Source organism: Apus apus, chromosome 1 (genome assembly GCF_020740795.1).
Source record: "Apus apus isolate bApuApu2 chromosome 1, bApuApu2.pri.cur, whole genome shotgun sequence".
Lineage (NCBI taxonomy): Eukaryota > Metazoa > Chordata > Aves > Apodiformes > Apodidae > Apus > Apus apus.
The window spans coordinates 110,667,582-110,681,214 of NC_067282.1; the positions used below are offsets into that span (position 1 = coordinate 110,667,582).

At 39.7% G+C, this 13,633-nt stretch overlaps 1 protein-coding gene across 4 annotated transcripts in view; it reads left to right on the forward strand.

The window, feature by feature from the left end:
* SH3KBP1 (SH3 domain containing kinase binding protein 1) overlaps window positions 1-13,633 on the forward strand; it is a 218,864-nt gene that overhangs the window by 154,078 nt on the left and 51,153 nt on the right. For all 4 annotated transcript variants that reach the window (XM_051633386.1, XM_051633468.1, XM_051633557.1 and 1 more), the window contains one exon: window positions 5,655-5,730. In XM_051633386.1, the coding sequence (XP_051489346.1) occupies window positions 5,655-5,730 (76 nt within the window). The remainder of the gene's footprint in view (window positions 1-5,654; window positions 5,731-13,633) is intronic.

Sequence of the window (13,633 nt, forward strand, 5' to 3'; positions counted from 1 at the left end):
GATGTATTTCTTTAAGAAGATGCGCTACGATTTAGAAGACTTGTGCAAAATAATGTAGTATAAACATCAGTTGGAAAAACTGTACTTAAGTCAGCTCGAATATGGACCAAGTGTGAAAATGCATTATTTTCAAATTGTCCAGTAGAAAGTAATAGAGCTTGAATGCATGGAAAGAAACTATTAATACGTATATAAAACACTTTAATTGCTTTGTTGTCTGTACTCTGAAATATTTGCCAAACATCCCAGTAAAAAAGTTCTGTGGGTGTGTGCCACATGTAATCCTGTAGTCAGGGTGCCCATTCTTCAAGGAAATATAACCTGGTATTTAGAGCTGAGTACTTCAGTGTTTTTGTATTTCACCTCTTAAATGATGTAAAGGCTGGCACTACTGCAGCCTTTTTGTGAGTTGTCCTGAGTGTGGTCAAAAAGGGTTATGCTGGCCCCAGGAGTTATTAAAGCACATCGTGACATGCTCACCATCTTTTCCAGTGAGCCCGTATAAATGAGCACTGCAACTGAGAGTTGCACCTTACCCCTATGACCATAAATTTTCCTGCCTTAGTTCTACTCAGATATTTGTGTAGCTGTTTAGTGAAGCAGATAACATTAAAACTCTCTTTTGTTCTTCCTCTCTGCAATACTTTTTAACATGGGTCCTCTCCCCTTGCAGACATGCTAATGTCACAGCAGACGGGAAGAGTGGTGGCAGGAATCCACATCCTGGGGCCGTGGACACCTTTGGTGACTGGGCTTGGGCAGCAGCTGGGCTGTTCCATTTCTCTTGCTTGCAGCAAGGGAATTATGAGACACCTGTGAGACATCAATTATGAGGCATCCTGGCTCTCTGCTCATACTCAGAGTAAACTAGGAGCGGGAGAATGTCACCTGCCTGTGCTTGCAACAGTCTGTTTGTAGTTGAGGAGTTGAACACTTTTTTCCTATCCCATTTATTCACCTAACCTAGTTATAAGGAAATTACCCTGGGTTGTGGCTGAAATGTCCTCATAGATGATGTCAGTAGCAATGTGTGCAGCTTGGGCAACTGAGTCTCTCTGTATTAGCTGGGCATGCACTGGGTAGATGTACCTATCTAGCTGGGATTAAAGAATATTAATAATTGTGGTTTAGGAGCTTATGAATAGAAAGCATAGCTGACTAGAGAGGAGGTGACTAGAGAGGAGGTGACTAGAAAGGAGATACAGAGGAAGAAGCTATTTCAGATGACGTACTATGCAGGTAGGAGCTTAGCCACATGTTCCCTGGAGAATTTTTGTTTTCTCTATGTTTCTTAAAATTTCCATTACCCTCTTTGAAGTGCCATGTGGTGACCCTTTAGGAAAACTGTTAACTCTGTCCTTTTGGGAAACCCCAGGGTAGCAATACTTGATCATGCTGTCACAGAAAGTACTTGTATATGGAGTTGAATGTTGGTATCATGGGAAAAAATGAAATCCTGGACATTTCTCTTATTTTATCTCTGACAGTGTAAGGACATTTTGACATCTGAAAACCTTCTGCATTTTTATATTTTGGCTCTTTCAATTTTATTTTTTTTTAAATTTACGGTAGTCCAGGTAGGATGGATAGAAGACTTGATGATGTTCCTTAAGCATTTGGAGTGTATTAGAAAAAAGTAAAATAACTTGGTTCCCCCCTTACACCACCAGCATCATACATAGTCAGTGAGAGGATTATTTATGCTTCTGTTCATCCACAGCTGGAAGGATCTAGTGACCATTTCTGCTTCTTTGTGGGGAAAAAAAAACGTTCCCAGTTACAGAACGGCTGTGAAAAATACCTTAAAGAATACAGCCTTTACAGTGTTACTTAAAAGTGGCCTTGGATTTGCACATAAACCTATAGATAGAAAAAATTCTTATTCGTGTAAACAACATTCAAGAATAGTAGTTGAATGTTAAAAGGAAGTATTGTGGTCAGATAAACACAGCGTGCTTTTTTTTCCCCTGACCTCATCACTGAGGTTTTCTGAAATTCTAAAAGTTCTCAAGGTACGTAGCTGTCTTTTCCTCCCTTATATGAAACATCAGTGCAAATAGGTTTATTTTCACTATTTAAACTGACAAATTATGTTAAGCTTTAAAAGTGTTAGTGTTTCCAACTGATACAGCCCATTTTTATAAATTCTTTAATGTCTGATGTATTCCTTAAGAATATCTTGATGGAGTTAGATTTCAAGTAGCAGTTCCAAAATATTTTATCTAGGGTGAAGATCTTAATACATTTTCCAGAATAAATACTGGTGCTGAGAAAATCTTTTTTTCCTTATTCCTGAATAAACAAGCTGTTGCTTGGGGAAGCCTATTTTTATTAAAGGAGAGTCGAAATTCCTTTAGTGCAGAGAAGTATAACAAAATCTATTGTATGGACCTAGCTGGTGTGCAAGTGACAAGTCAGTTTGAATTTTCAGATGCAATGTTCTAGAGACACAAGACTGAACAACAAAAGTAAATAGACTAGTCTTTACAACAGCAACAGAAACCCCCAAAATACCATTTTAAAATACCACACAGGAAGAAATTTGTTCACAGGTCTACTTTTCTTCTTGTCAGGGTTCAGTAGTTGCAGGAAAGGGCTGTAATGCCCTCAAGTGAGGAAAAGTCACTTGAATCCTGTCCCTAACATGCTCTGCTACTCTTCTGTTGTTCTCTGCTGTTGCAGGCATTGCAGTTGAGCCAAAATACATAAATGTAAGGAAATGAGACTGTTTAGATTATACCATGACCTCATTTATGTGACTTTGTGTGCCACCTCTACCACTTTTGTAATCACTGTTAATTTAGTATCAGAGGAAGGTGGTCTGCAGTGATAGGGATTTGCAGTGTACCAAACTGCCATCAAGGCCTCTTCTGCTAACAGAGTCTGTTATTTAATACTATGCTGTCCTGTTTACTTCATAAAAACAAGCATTAAGACTGGCAGGTTGCTGCTTAATCTGTCTCATCCCTTTGAATATCTGTACACCAAATCATGGTCACTATTCATGCTTTTATCTGCTGTTTCTGCAGCAAGAGGGCACGTAATCCCCTTTAGAATTCACTTGTCATGCAATAAGGAGGATTTGTGTCAGACAGCTAAATAATCTAATTATATTCGCCTTGCAGAAATAGAGAGATAAAGATTCTGCCTGTTTTGTTCATATGCCCTGTTGTGTGTAGGGAGTCAACCTAGGCTTGGAGTCAGGAAATATGAACTCCATTTCCACGTGTTTCTTGTGTGACAGGACTAAGCAAGTCAGAATAATATCTGTAGAGTAACGTAAATGGAACAAGGCTGACTGCTGCCATCTAGAAATGAGACTTATGGTAGTCAGTGTACTGGAGGAGGCCAGAAGGAAACTGAAATGTTACTCTTCAGGAGTGTCTCCAAACCACCAGACTAGAGGTACAAAGGCAGAGGGGAATATGCTACCCTTTTTGCTGGTGCTGAAACCAGTCTGCAGTCAAGCATTCAAAATATACAGGGCCAGACAGAAAATGCAGAACTTCACTTGTCTTTGCAGCTTGATGGCTAGGACACTGCTGAGAGGGGGTCATTATGAGCTTTCGGGTTCATTCTGCGTATGACTTTTTATGGCAGACTTAATTGACAAAATGATAGAGTTAGGTAAATGAACAGAGAGAGTTTATGCTGGGAGATGTCAGAAGATGCTAGCAGGGTTAAGGATCCTGCTCTCCCAACAAAAGAACAGCCTTTTCTGGATGGTATTCTCTTTTCTGTTCCCAAGGAGTCTGTTGGTTCCTCATGCTGATTTATCACCTGCACAGGCATTCCTTCTGAAAAAGCAGATGAAAGAATGTTTTCAAGCACTTGCATCTGCTTCTATAAATTAAAACGTTACATTGCAGCATGCACTTCCCACTGGAATACACCAGTTTCTTCCTCTTTGTATGTGATTCTTTTGCTGTGGTTTTTTCGCTTATTAAATTTAAGCTTGTTGTGGGTTTGTTTGGGTTTTGGTTTCATGGCGTAACATGAATAATTCATGTATGATAAAGCAATTACCAAATGCTTTCCTTTAATTGATTGTTCTTTAAGAAAAGAAAAAGAAAGAAAAAAAAAGAAAAAAATCCCCTAAATTAAATTATTTGGGTATTCCTTTAGTAAGCATTCCTTTCTGAGTTAAGTAGCAGTGTAGTTCAGAGTATGTGCTTTCATAATTTGCCAAACCATTTTATGAAGCAGAACTACTAATAATGGTTGGATTTTGAATGAGCACGTATTGAGATGTGCAGCTCTCTGTGACTATTCTGTTTACCTCTGAACTAAAAGCTCTCTTTCCAGTCTTGCTTTCATCTTGAAGGCATTTTGTGCTTTTATCTGTATGAATGCCTGGTAGCTTCAGATTCTAAATTCTATCTCTTCCAGTACAATTTTCACTGCTTTCCAGCTAGGTCTCAGAATCAGCTCTTCATCATCCTCATGCTTTAAGCTTCTTCTCATAATCTTTTCATAATTTTGCCCTCTCCCGATTTGCAGGAATTGGTCATCTCCTGTTTTTTTTCAATAACCTCCCTAATCACTGCTTCATATAATGCTTCTCATCTCTCATTCCCACATCAGCAGAGAAGTCAGGAGGTTCTGTAGAGTTTTGGTTTTGATCTCTCTTCCAGAGCAGTTGACAAACACTAGATTGTAAGTAGAGCTGCAAGCTCATGAGAAGGTCAGTTTTTTCTGCTACCACCTGCAAGTTAAGTTGCAACAAGACACTTTTAGGTATTGGAATTCATAGTTTGTCTTACTTGTCAACACAGTTTTCTGTACAACTCTCAAAACTACCCCTCTTTTGTCTTTTAGCTTTTACTCAGAAAGTCACAGGAGTTTTGTGGTGTACCTTACCAGAAAAAGATGTTGAAAAAATCTAGGGCTTTTAGATATTCATATCTATATAAACAAGTAATAATTACAGTTATGTCCCTAACTACACATAGCTGGGATTTTAAAGCTAGACAGCTTTCTTGATAGGGAGAAAAGCTGACGGGATAGCATGCATATAATAATTGATGAAGATACATAAATATCACCTATTTTATTTTGTTGGGAGCAAATAATGGTTGTTTACTGTTCTTCCAGCTTACCTGTATGAGGCTGATTATTGCTTATGGTAGTATCCCACTATAAATTAGTTATTTTTGCTCAGAATAAATAAAAATTAGAACCATTTAAAGAGATGTTGTCAACTTAAAAATCACACTCAATCTAGAATGACTGAAATAAATACTTCTCATATGGAGACAAGTTAAGGGTTTCCATCCCCCAGTCTAATTTTTACTTTTGGTAGTGAGTAGCACTTTTCTTTAAATAATTTCATCACATATTCAGTCTACCAAAGAAAATTCTGTGCACCTTCCCTAAAACTGTGGTAAAGGATTATTTTGGTTATTTTTTTAAAATATTAGTAAACATTTTTAAAGGGAAAATTTGAGGATCATATTTTTATGAATCCTTTATAATTTTTTTAAAAAGCTAACAGAACCCCCCCCCAGACAAAGCTAAGTATACTTTAATTTGCCTCTGTTTCTTGACTGCCCTTTTTCTATGCTTATATTTTGTATTTCCATAATGATTTTTATGTTGTCCAACTTTTAAATGAATCTGCAAAGTTTAAAGGAGAATCATTATTTTTTTTTCAGAGTGTTGGGAAGAAATTACCTCCAGCCACAGCAACTCAGGAGCCAACAAAAATAGAAGTGGACAGCAGAACAAAAAGTAGGTTTCATAATTTTTCTTCTTTGCACTCCATGCTGTTAAGCCTCTTAAAAGCAAGCTGAACATTTTTCTCTGGATTTAGCTAAGTGTCCTGTATAAATGAAAAGCAAGGATGCAGATAGATGTATTTAGGGTAAACTTTGAGAAGGTAGTACATAGACAGAATGCTTTATTTCACAGAATCCTCTGACTTGTTTTTGCTCTTATAATCCTGCCTCAAGTTTTCTGCCACCAAAAATCAAATTAAACTATGTGATCAGCTTTCAGCTTTGAGGTTACTTCAGAATTCATCAGAGTTGAGTAAGATCCAACTTCAGGCTGTAACTTGTAGGTAGGTCAAAGAGAAATATCTCTGATTGTGAGGGCCCGTGATTTTTTCCTCTTTTTTCTTCCTTTATATAGCAGAAACAATCTGTGTGGGTGGTACAGTTTCTATGGGAAATGAACAGTGTCCAAGAACTTCAGTTCTGTTTTTGTCATTTCAGTGATTAGTAAACAAAAAGCAATTATTAGATCTTTTAGGCAGATCTCAGTGCTGTTCTAGAAAGGCATCTCTAAGTAGCTTACCAAATAACTTCCCCAGATTTTGGTTTTATTTGTGTAAAGTTACAACTAAATGTTGTGGATTCTGGTAGAAAACAATAAGAAGGAAGAGAACATAGCCATACCTTAGCAAAGAAATAGAGTAAAATATGAAGTGTTGAGGTTTTAAGTTTTACACAGTCCTTCTCCTTCCCTGATGTGTTTATCCTTTTCGATAGTTAGCAGATAACATTTTGTCTCAGGACTGAAGCACTTACGGACATACAGGGGAGAGCAGAACAGGGTTTGTCTGAGAGAAGTGTATGTTTACGACTTGGTTTACAACATTTTTTCAGCTCAGAGTTGCAAATGCAGTGTAAAACAGCTTTTAACAAGTTATTGTCCATTAGCTGCACCGCACTAATTGACTTGCTGCAGCCTTTTATCTTGTTCCCCTTGGGACACCAGGCTGTTAATGGGAAGTACTGCAAGAATTCAGTTGCCCTCAGGAACTGAGATCTTGAAATACAGAAAAATGTGCAAACTAGTAATGTAGAACAGGGCTCCTGAACCAATGTCTTTTGCAATTGCCTTTTCCAACCTGCAGCTTGAGCTGGTTAAGCTGACTGGTGTGCAGGTGCCATCAGAAGGGGTGGTCTCATGGGCTTTCCCACCTGCAGCACTAAGTGTGTTAAGCCAGGCTGTGAGACAGATGCCTTTTTTGTTTTGGTTTGGTTTGTTTTTTATATAGGCAGAGGAATAATTTTTTAGTAAGATAACGTCTGATGGTCAGATGAGAGGAGTATGATCAGTCTGGCACAGGACTAGGATCTATCTAGTATTTGTTATTTCTCCAAAATTAAATTTTTGTTTTCTCCTAAAACCCACCACAAACAAGCTTTAAAAAGCACTGAATCGAGGGAAGTTTGGAGTATCAGAAAACTGGTGAATGTTCTAATTGCAGTGTTCAGCATGACAGTATCATTCCATCTTGGACCTCAGGTACTTTCACCTTGCCTGAAATGGTAGTGTTCCAGTCTTTCGTGGAGTCTTTAATTTCTGAACAAAAAAGATACTGCACTATTCTCCAAAGAAGCAGCAAGAAACAGAAGATCCACAGATTAAGCTCAGTATGGAGACAGGGCTTTTGGAAATGTGATTTAGATTCCCTTGGGATTACTGCTGGAGATGTATGCTGCAAGTAAGAGAGAGATCATCTTGGTAGCGGAATCATACAACTTTTCATCTTCCACCTGCATCTTCCAATGACTGATGCTGTTATTCCTTAATCTCAACTGAATAAAAAAACGCACTGTGAAAGAACCTGCTGAGAGAGGAAATGGGGAATGGTAGCATCTTCCCTCCCTGCCCACAGGGGCTTCATCATGGCAAGATGGCTGCTGACTTTTCCCACATCTTGATTTGAGTCTGCTTTTTTCCTGTAGCTTTCCTGATGTCATAGGGCAGTGATTTTCAGCAAGGCACCCGATGTGCTTATTATATGCTCTCAGTACATACAACAGGGCCTAAGTTCTGCAACGGTATGAGTTGGTCAGAGCAAAGAGACAGAGCAGTATCTTCTGTAAGTGCGTCTTCCAATAACATGCTATGTAGACCTCCCTAGGAGGTGGGCTTAAGCTTTTGCATCATAAACAGGTGACTGTTCAGTGCCAAAGAGGACTTTTTGCTCAAAGGGAGAGAATGGCAAAAGCACACATCCTTACAGAGCTGGAGTGGTCCCTTGGAAAACATCATTAAGCTTTCAGGAATGCATCTTAGAAGAGGGGAGAGCTGTTTGGTTTAGGTTTGCGCGTGCCTAGCCTTAGAGGGGATTTATTCTGCTGTTGAATTTCCATCTCTTTAATGTATCTGGGATGGCACATGCATGTTTGTGTGTTCATAATTCTATCTCTGGGTGAGATATATTGTTTTTTAAATGAAATAGCTTGTTCTTAGTTTAAGTAGTTTGCAGTGAAAAGACTATGTTGTAAGAAGTAGCTGAATCTAGATTAATAGGGCCCTAATTAGTTTTGTTTCTGTTGTTTGATAAGTTGGTATTTTGACAATTTGAATCTCATAAAGTTCCATGAAAATGTTTATTAGTGAAATCCATTTATGAGTCTTGAGGATAGCAGTTAATAGTAAAACAAAATTCTGTTACATGTAGTGTTGTGTTGGGGTTTTTTTTATCTGGTTTGTGGTTTTGGTAACAATTATGTAATTTTTCACTGGCTTTTTTACATTTTATTCCATTTCAGAAACATTTTTTGAATGGTAGTTAAAGAGAGGAAGCTTAAGCTCAAGGAATACTTTTTTAATGCTGCTTGTTTTCTTACTTAGTATTACTCTTTGTGTCCATATTGACTGGTATATGTTTTAGACTTCATCAAGGGAGAAATATTTAAGCCTCAAAAATCAACTATACAGGTTTGTTGTTTGCTTTACTAAAATAAATAAATAGTCAGTTTCTGAAAAGTTAGAAGGGTTAATCCAGCCCAGTGGTTAGGTTATCTGAGCTGCAGGAAATCTTGGCATGGGGTGGAACAATTCTTGCTTAATAAAAAGGAAGCAGAAGCTGAGGTAAGAGGAGGAAATTGTGTCAATCTGGCCAAAGACAAAAAGCAAATTCCAGAGTCACCATCCCTTGTGAAATTTAAGCTTGAAGGTATGATTGTCTGTGGACTGCTGTCTTGAACCTCACAGCTCATCCTGAGAGTCTGGCAGGAGAACAAATAGCAGAGGCATGCTTTTGAAGTGAACAGGGTCCACTGATACAGTAAATGGAGTTTGCTCAGTTCTGGTTTGAAAAGTATAATATTTAACCAGTCTCTCAAAATACAAACAAATGAATTTACCTGCTGCAGAACTGCAGGACCCCAGGTCACACAGAAGGTCTGTACGTTGAAACCAGTGCTTTGCACTGTAATTGTTAATACGTATCGAGTCACTGTATTTGGTGGGTGATATACAGTGTTTGCAATGGCCTAGGTAATGAGGCAGCTGTGTTCTGTAGGAAGGCTATATCTTGCTGTTGTTCTCTGTCTTTGAGACAATGATTTTTGGGAGAGCTTGAGACTGTATCTGATAGGTTGCATTTTGGACTCGGGACTGACTGTAGGACATAAGGTACTGAAAAGATGTGCATGTTAACCGCCCCAGTAAAACATCCAGTTCTTTTTACAGGATAGTCCCTTTATAGTGTTTAGGGTGGTCCTGAGACTCCTCCTCAATGAAGTGTGGGCAATGACAAACCACTTGTGATAAATACCTAGTTCTTTGCTGCTGCTTTTTCTTCCATCTTCTGAACTGCAAGGATGATGCTAGGAAAGGGAATTGTGTGTCAGACCCCTTGGCCCTTGGGGTCTGACAGAGAAGCTAGCAATGGCTTTGTTCTTCCTTCCAAAGGAAAGGACTAAGAGAGATGTGGGCAGAGAAGGTGCTTATTGTCATGTTTTTTTGCACCTAGTCTAGTTGGAACAGTACCATTCACAGGATGTAGCCAAAGGTACATATTTTCAAATCGGATTATACCTGGCCCAAGCCCTCTCTGTTCAGAATGTTGAATATCCTGCATTATCTCCAGCCTGTTTGAGTTGTAAGATACACTGTAAGGTTTATCTGCTTTCTTCCTCAGTTCCCTGACCAGTGCTTATTGCCTATGGCAAGTTGTTCTCCTTTGCTTGGGGAGGACCTGTGAGTTGGCAGGAAGAGACTCTGCGGTCTGATAGAGTGAATTATTGTTGAATTAATAAATAAAGATTGAAAAGCTCATTAATGTATTTTCTCCTCCCTTACTGTTTTCAAGATGTCTGCTGTTGGGAGTTTATTAGCAAGTATATTTTTAAAATGTCTTCAGGTCAGAAAAAAAAAAGAGGCTTCTGGAAGAACCATCTGTCTTGTATAAACCCAGTCTTGAATGTCAAATGTAAAAATGGGATTTATCATCTACAGTTGAGGGATGCTTAATATTGGTATCTCAGTTTGAAGCTTTAATTTGGCTTAAGTCTGTTTGCCAGGCTTGCAATAGGATGTATTATTTTGACCTTTACTCTTTTGGTGTTTGTTTTTTTTCCACTTGGAAAACCCTCAAATTCAGCAAGTTCAAGTGTGCTCTTTCAGTGATATGTCTGAAATGAGAATTTCCTTTTCTCTTTTCTTCCTATCTAAACATAACTGTTGAAATTAAGTGCTTCTGCATCCTCTTGTGGTACTGTGCTCTGCTGACTAAGGACAATTTTAGTACTGAAGTGACATAACCTATTAGATTCTTACCTGCAGTTATTAATCTGATTTTAAAGGTTCATATTATTTTGATTCCTGTTGGCTTTGCTTTTACTTACTAAAATTATATTGGTCTACAGTTCCCTTAGGAGAAGTTTGGAAGCAGACTTTGTTCGGTCACTTACATTGTTCCAAACCCATCCATGTTGTTGAGACCTGGCTGTGTTGCAGCATGATCCACAGGGTCCTTGTTAGGCAGAGGAATGTATTGATTTAGTGCATGTCAGTGCAAATTGCACTCAAGGAGTCCAGACTTCTACCGCACACAAACCATTATTTTTTTCTGTGGCTGTGCCATCACCCTGTGTTCTTGTGCCAGCCTTCAGAGCACGGGGTTGCCAGCAGCCACCCAGCTCTTGAGCCTCTCACAAGATTGCCCTCTGGCTCCTTACGAACTGCCTCAGCAAGTGGCAGAGCTTAAGATCTGTTTTTGACATTTTTCTCTAGTTTATTTCCTTGTTGGCTTGTTTGTTTGTTTGTTTGGTTTTTTGTTTGTTTTTTTTAAAGGAAAGAGCTTGGTGGGGAGGAAAACAGGTCATGGAGAACAGAGTTCTTGACATCAAAACTAGAAGGTGAAGACGTGTAGCGATTTACTATGTGTGAAAGATTGTGAGTTCTTTGCTAAGCATTGCTGCTTTTGACAGCCTCTTACTGTGAGATCCACATTGACACATACTTCTAGAGGAAAAGCTTAAAAAAAAGAAAGAGAGCACTTACTGTTCTGATTATCATCTGACTTTCTTAGATGCTGAAACTGTCTCTCCATTCTTGTCTGCCAGGGTCTTTATCTTGAAGAATGGTTCAAATTTACAGCCTTCAAATAGCAAGGGGGAGCTGAGTGAGGATTGCCTGTTTTTAGAGCTCAGGAGACATCAGGGCCCTGGAGACACTTGCTGTTCAAAGCTCTCTTGAACACGAAACCCACAGGATTCATCCTTCGGCGAGAGCTGCACCCCTAGCACCCTTTCAGAATAGTGCTGTCACTGTGGCATAGTGGCTGTTCTCTGTTGAGTAGCTGTGCATTAAGCGTGGCTTCCCATATGGTCTCAAGATTATACAGTGTATAGATTATATAGTGAATGGAAGAAGAATTTGACTTCTTGAAAATGGATAATCAGGAATGATCCTCCTTGGGCCCAGGTGGCATTTGCCTCTGAGCTTCTGTTCTTCATCTTAAAAAAAGAGGTGTTGAGCCAGTTTCCAGTAACCACAGACTTCCCTGAGTATGCAGCACTCAGCTTCTTTAGTATAGTATTCTATCTACATCATCTCTGTACTAATTCACTGAATCTATTATTTAGCAAAGCAGTTTTTCAGCATGTGGATACTCTTAGAATAGGAAAAAAACCACTCATTATTATTTAAGGGAGTGTACACACTGAGGCATAAAAATGTGCTGAATCTCAATTTTCTCTTAAATGCTGCTCTGCATCCACCTGACCTGTCAGTATGTGTCAGCTTTCCGTCAGACTTTACATAAAATGCTACTATACTGTCTTGAAGACAAGGTAGTGAGCAGTGAAATATCCTAGCTGGGTCCGTGAAGAGAAATCCAAACCCTTCCTCCAGAATGCAGTAAACTAGCAGTTAGATACCCCTTTCATCGCCTGAAGTCTGAGTTGTGATGTGGTGGTTCTCACATGCCCAGTCATTTGGCAATGTTACCAAATATTTATTTGACAGTGTTCCTTACTCTCAGAAACAGCAAAAGCGGCTTATTTTTCCCTTGCTGATATTTTTTTCACGTACCATGTATGTTGTCTTAATCTGCCTTTTGTTTCTTCAGAGACATCAGGGCATGGTGGGTTGACCCCAGCCAGCAGCTGAGCTCCGCCCAGCCACTCACTCCCCCATAGAGGGAGCAAAGGCAAGAAATCTCATGGATAAGGGCAGATTAATAATTGAATGAAAAAGGAAAAAAGGGGATACAAAGACAGTAATTCACCACCTGCACAAGCAGACCAATGCCCAGCCAGTCTCCAAGCAATGGCTGCTTCACAGACCAACACTCCCCAAACCCTCCTTTTGTTTCCTGAGCCGGAGCGTGTGTGGCATGGAATATCCCTTTGCTCAGCTAGTGTCAGCTGTCCTGACTGTGTCCCCTCCCAGCTCCTTGCCCATCCCTGGCCTGCATGCTGAGAGGCAGAGTCAGGAAAGAAAAGGCCTTAGTGCTGTGCAGGTGCTGTTCAGCAATAGGCAAAACACTGGTGTGTTACCAGTGCAGTTTTAGTCACAAATCCAAAACAGGACACCATGCGGGCTGATGTGAAGAGTATTAATTCTACCTCAGCCAGACCCAGTACAGGACGAGGCCAGAAAACTAACTACCAATGATTGTGGGTAAATTTAAATTTTTGTGTTCAGGAAAAGAAATGTATGAAGTGAAAGAAATTCTTGTTTACTTGAACCGGTGCCACATAAAATTCACACCATTTTGGAATGGCAGTGTGTGAACTGGAGAAAAGCTTTCCTCTTCCCCTTTATTACTGTTTTGTTTCTCAGGCTGATTGTCCTTGCAGACAGCAACCCTTCACATGCACATGTGTTGACTGCTTATCTAAGGTTCATGTTCCTGGCACTGAACTTTAGCATTGGGAATGTAACTTCTTAGCCAGAGCCCTAAGTTTTGGTATAGCCATGTGAGTTTGGTGTCTGAGCTCCAGCAGGTCCCAGTGGAGATCTGTCACTGCTGTCCAGGGAATTCAAAGCATGATTCATCTAATCAAATGTAGAAGTTTGCACTTGGGGTGAGGAACAGCTCTCAAGCTTTCCCACCCATTACTGACTGGATTTCCATTGACTGGAGTGCAAACATAGGCACTGACATTGTCAGTTTCTAACATCAGGTGCCCAAATCTAAATCCAGATACCAGACCCAACCCTGGAGGCTGTAATCAGCAGCCTGCCTCTGGAGGTGTTTGAGATACCCCAGGGTATTTTGGCTTGCCTCCAGCTGACAGGTCAGAGTGACCTGGCTCTTCATTGCTTGTGGATCATATCTGCCAACTGCCAACCAGGTGGGTGTCTTTCATACCCATTAGTGTCTGAAATAGCACCTACTGTCTGGGCAGGTGAACTGATGCCCCAGTGGAGCCTCAAA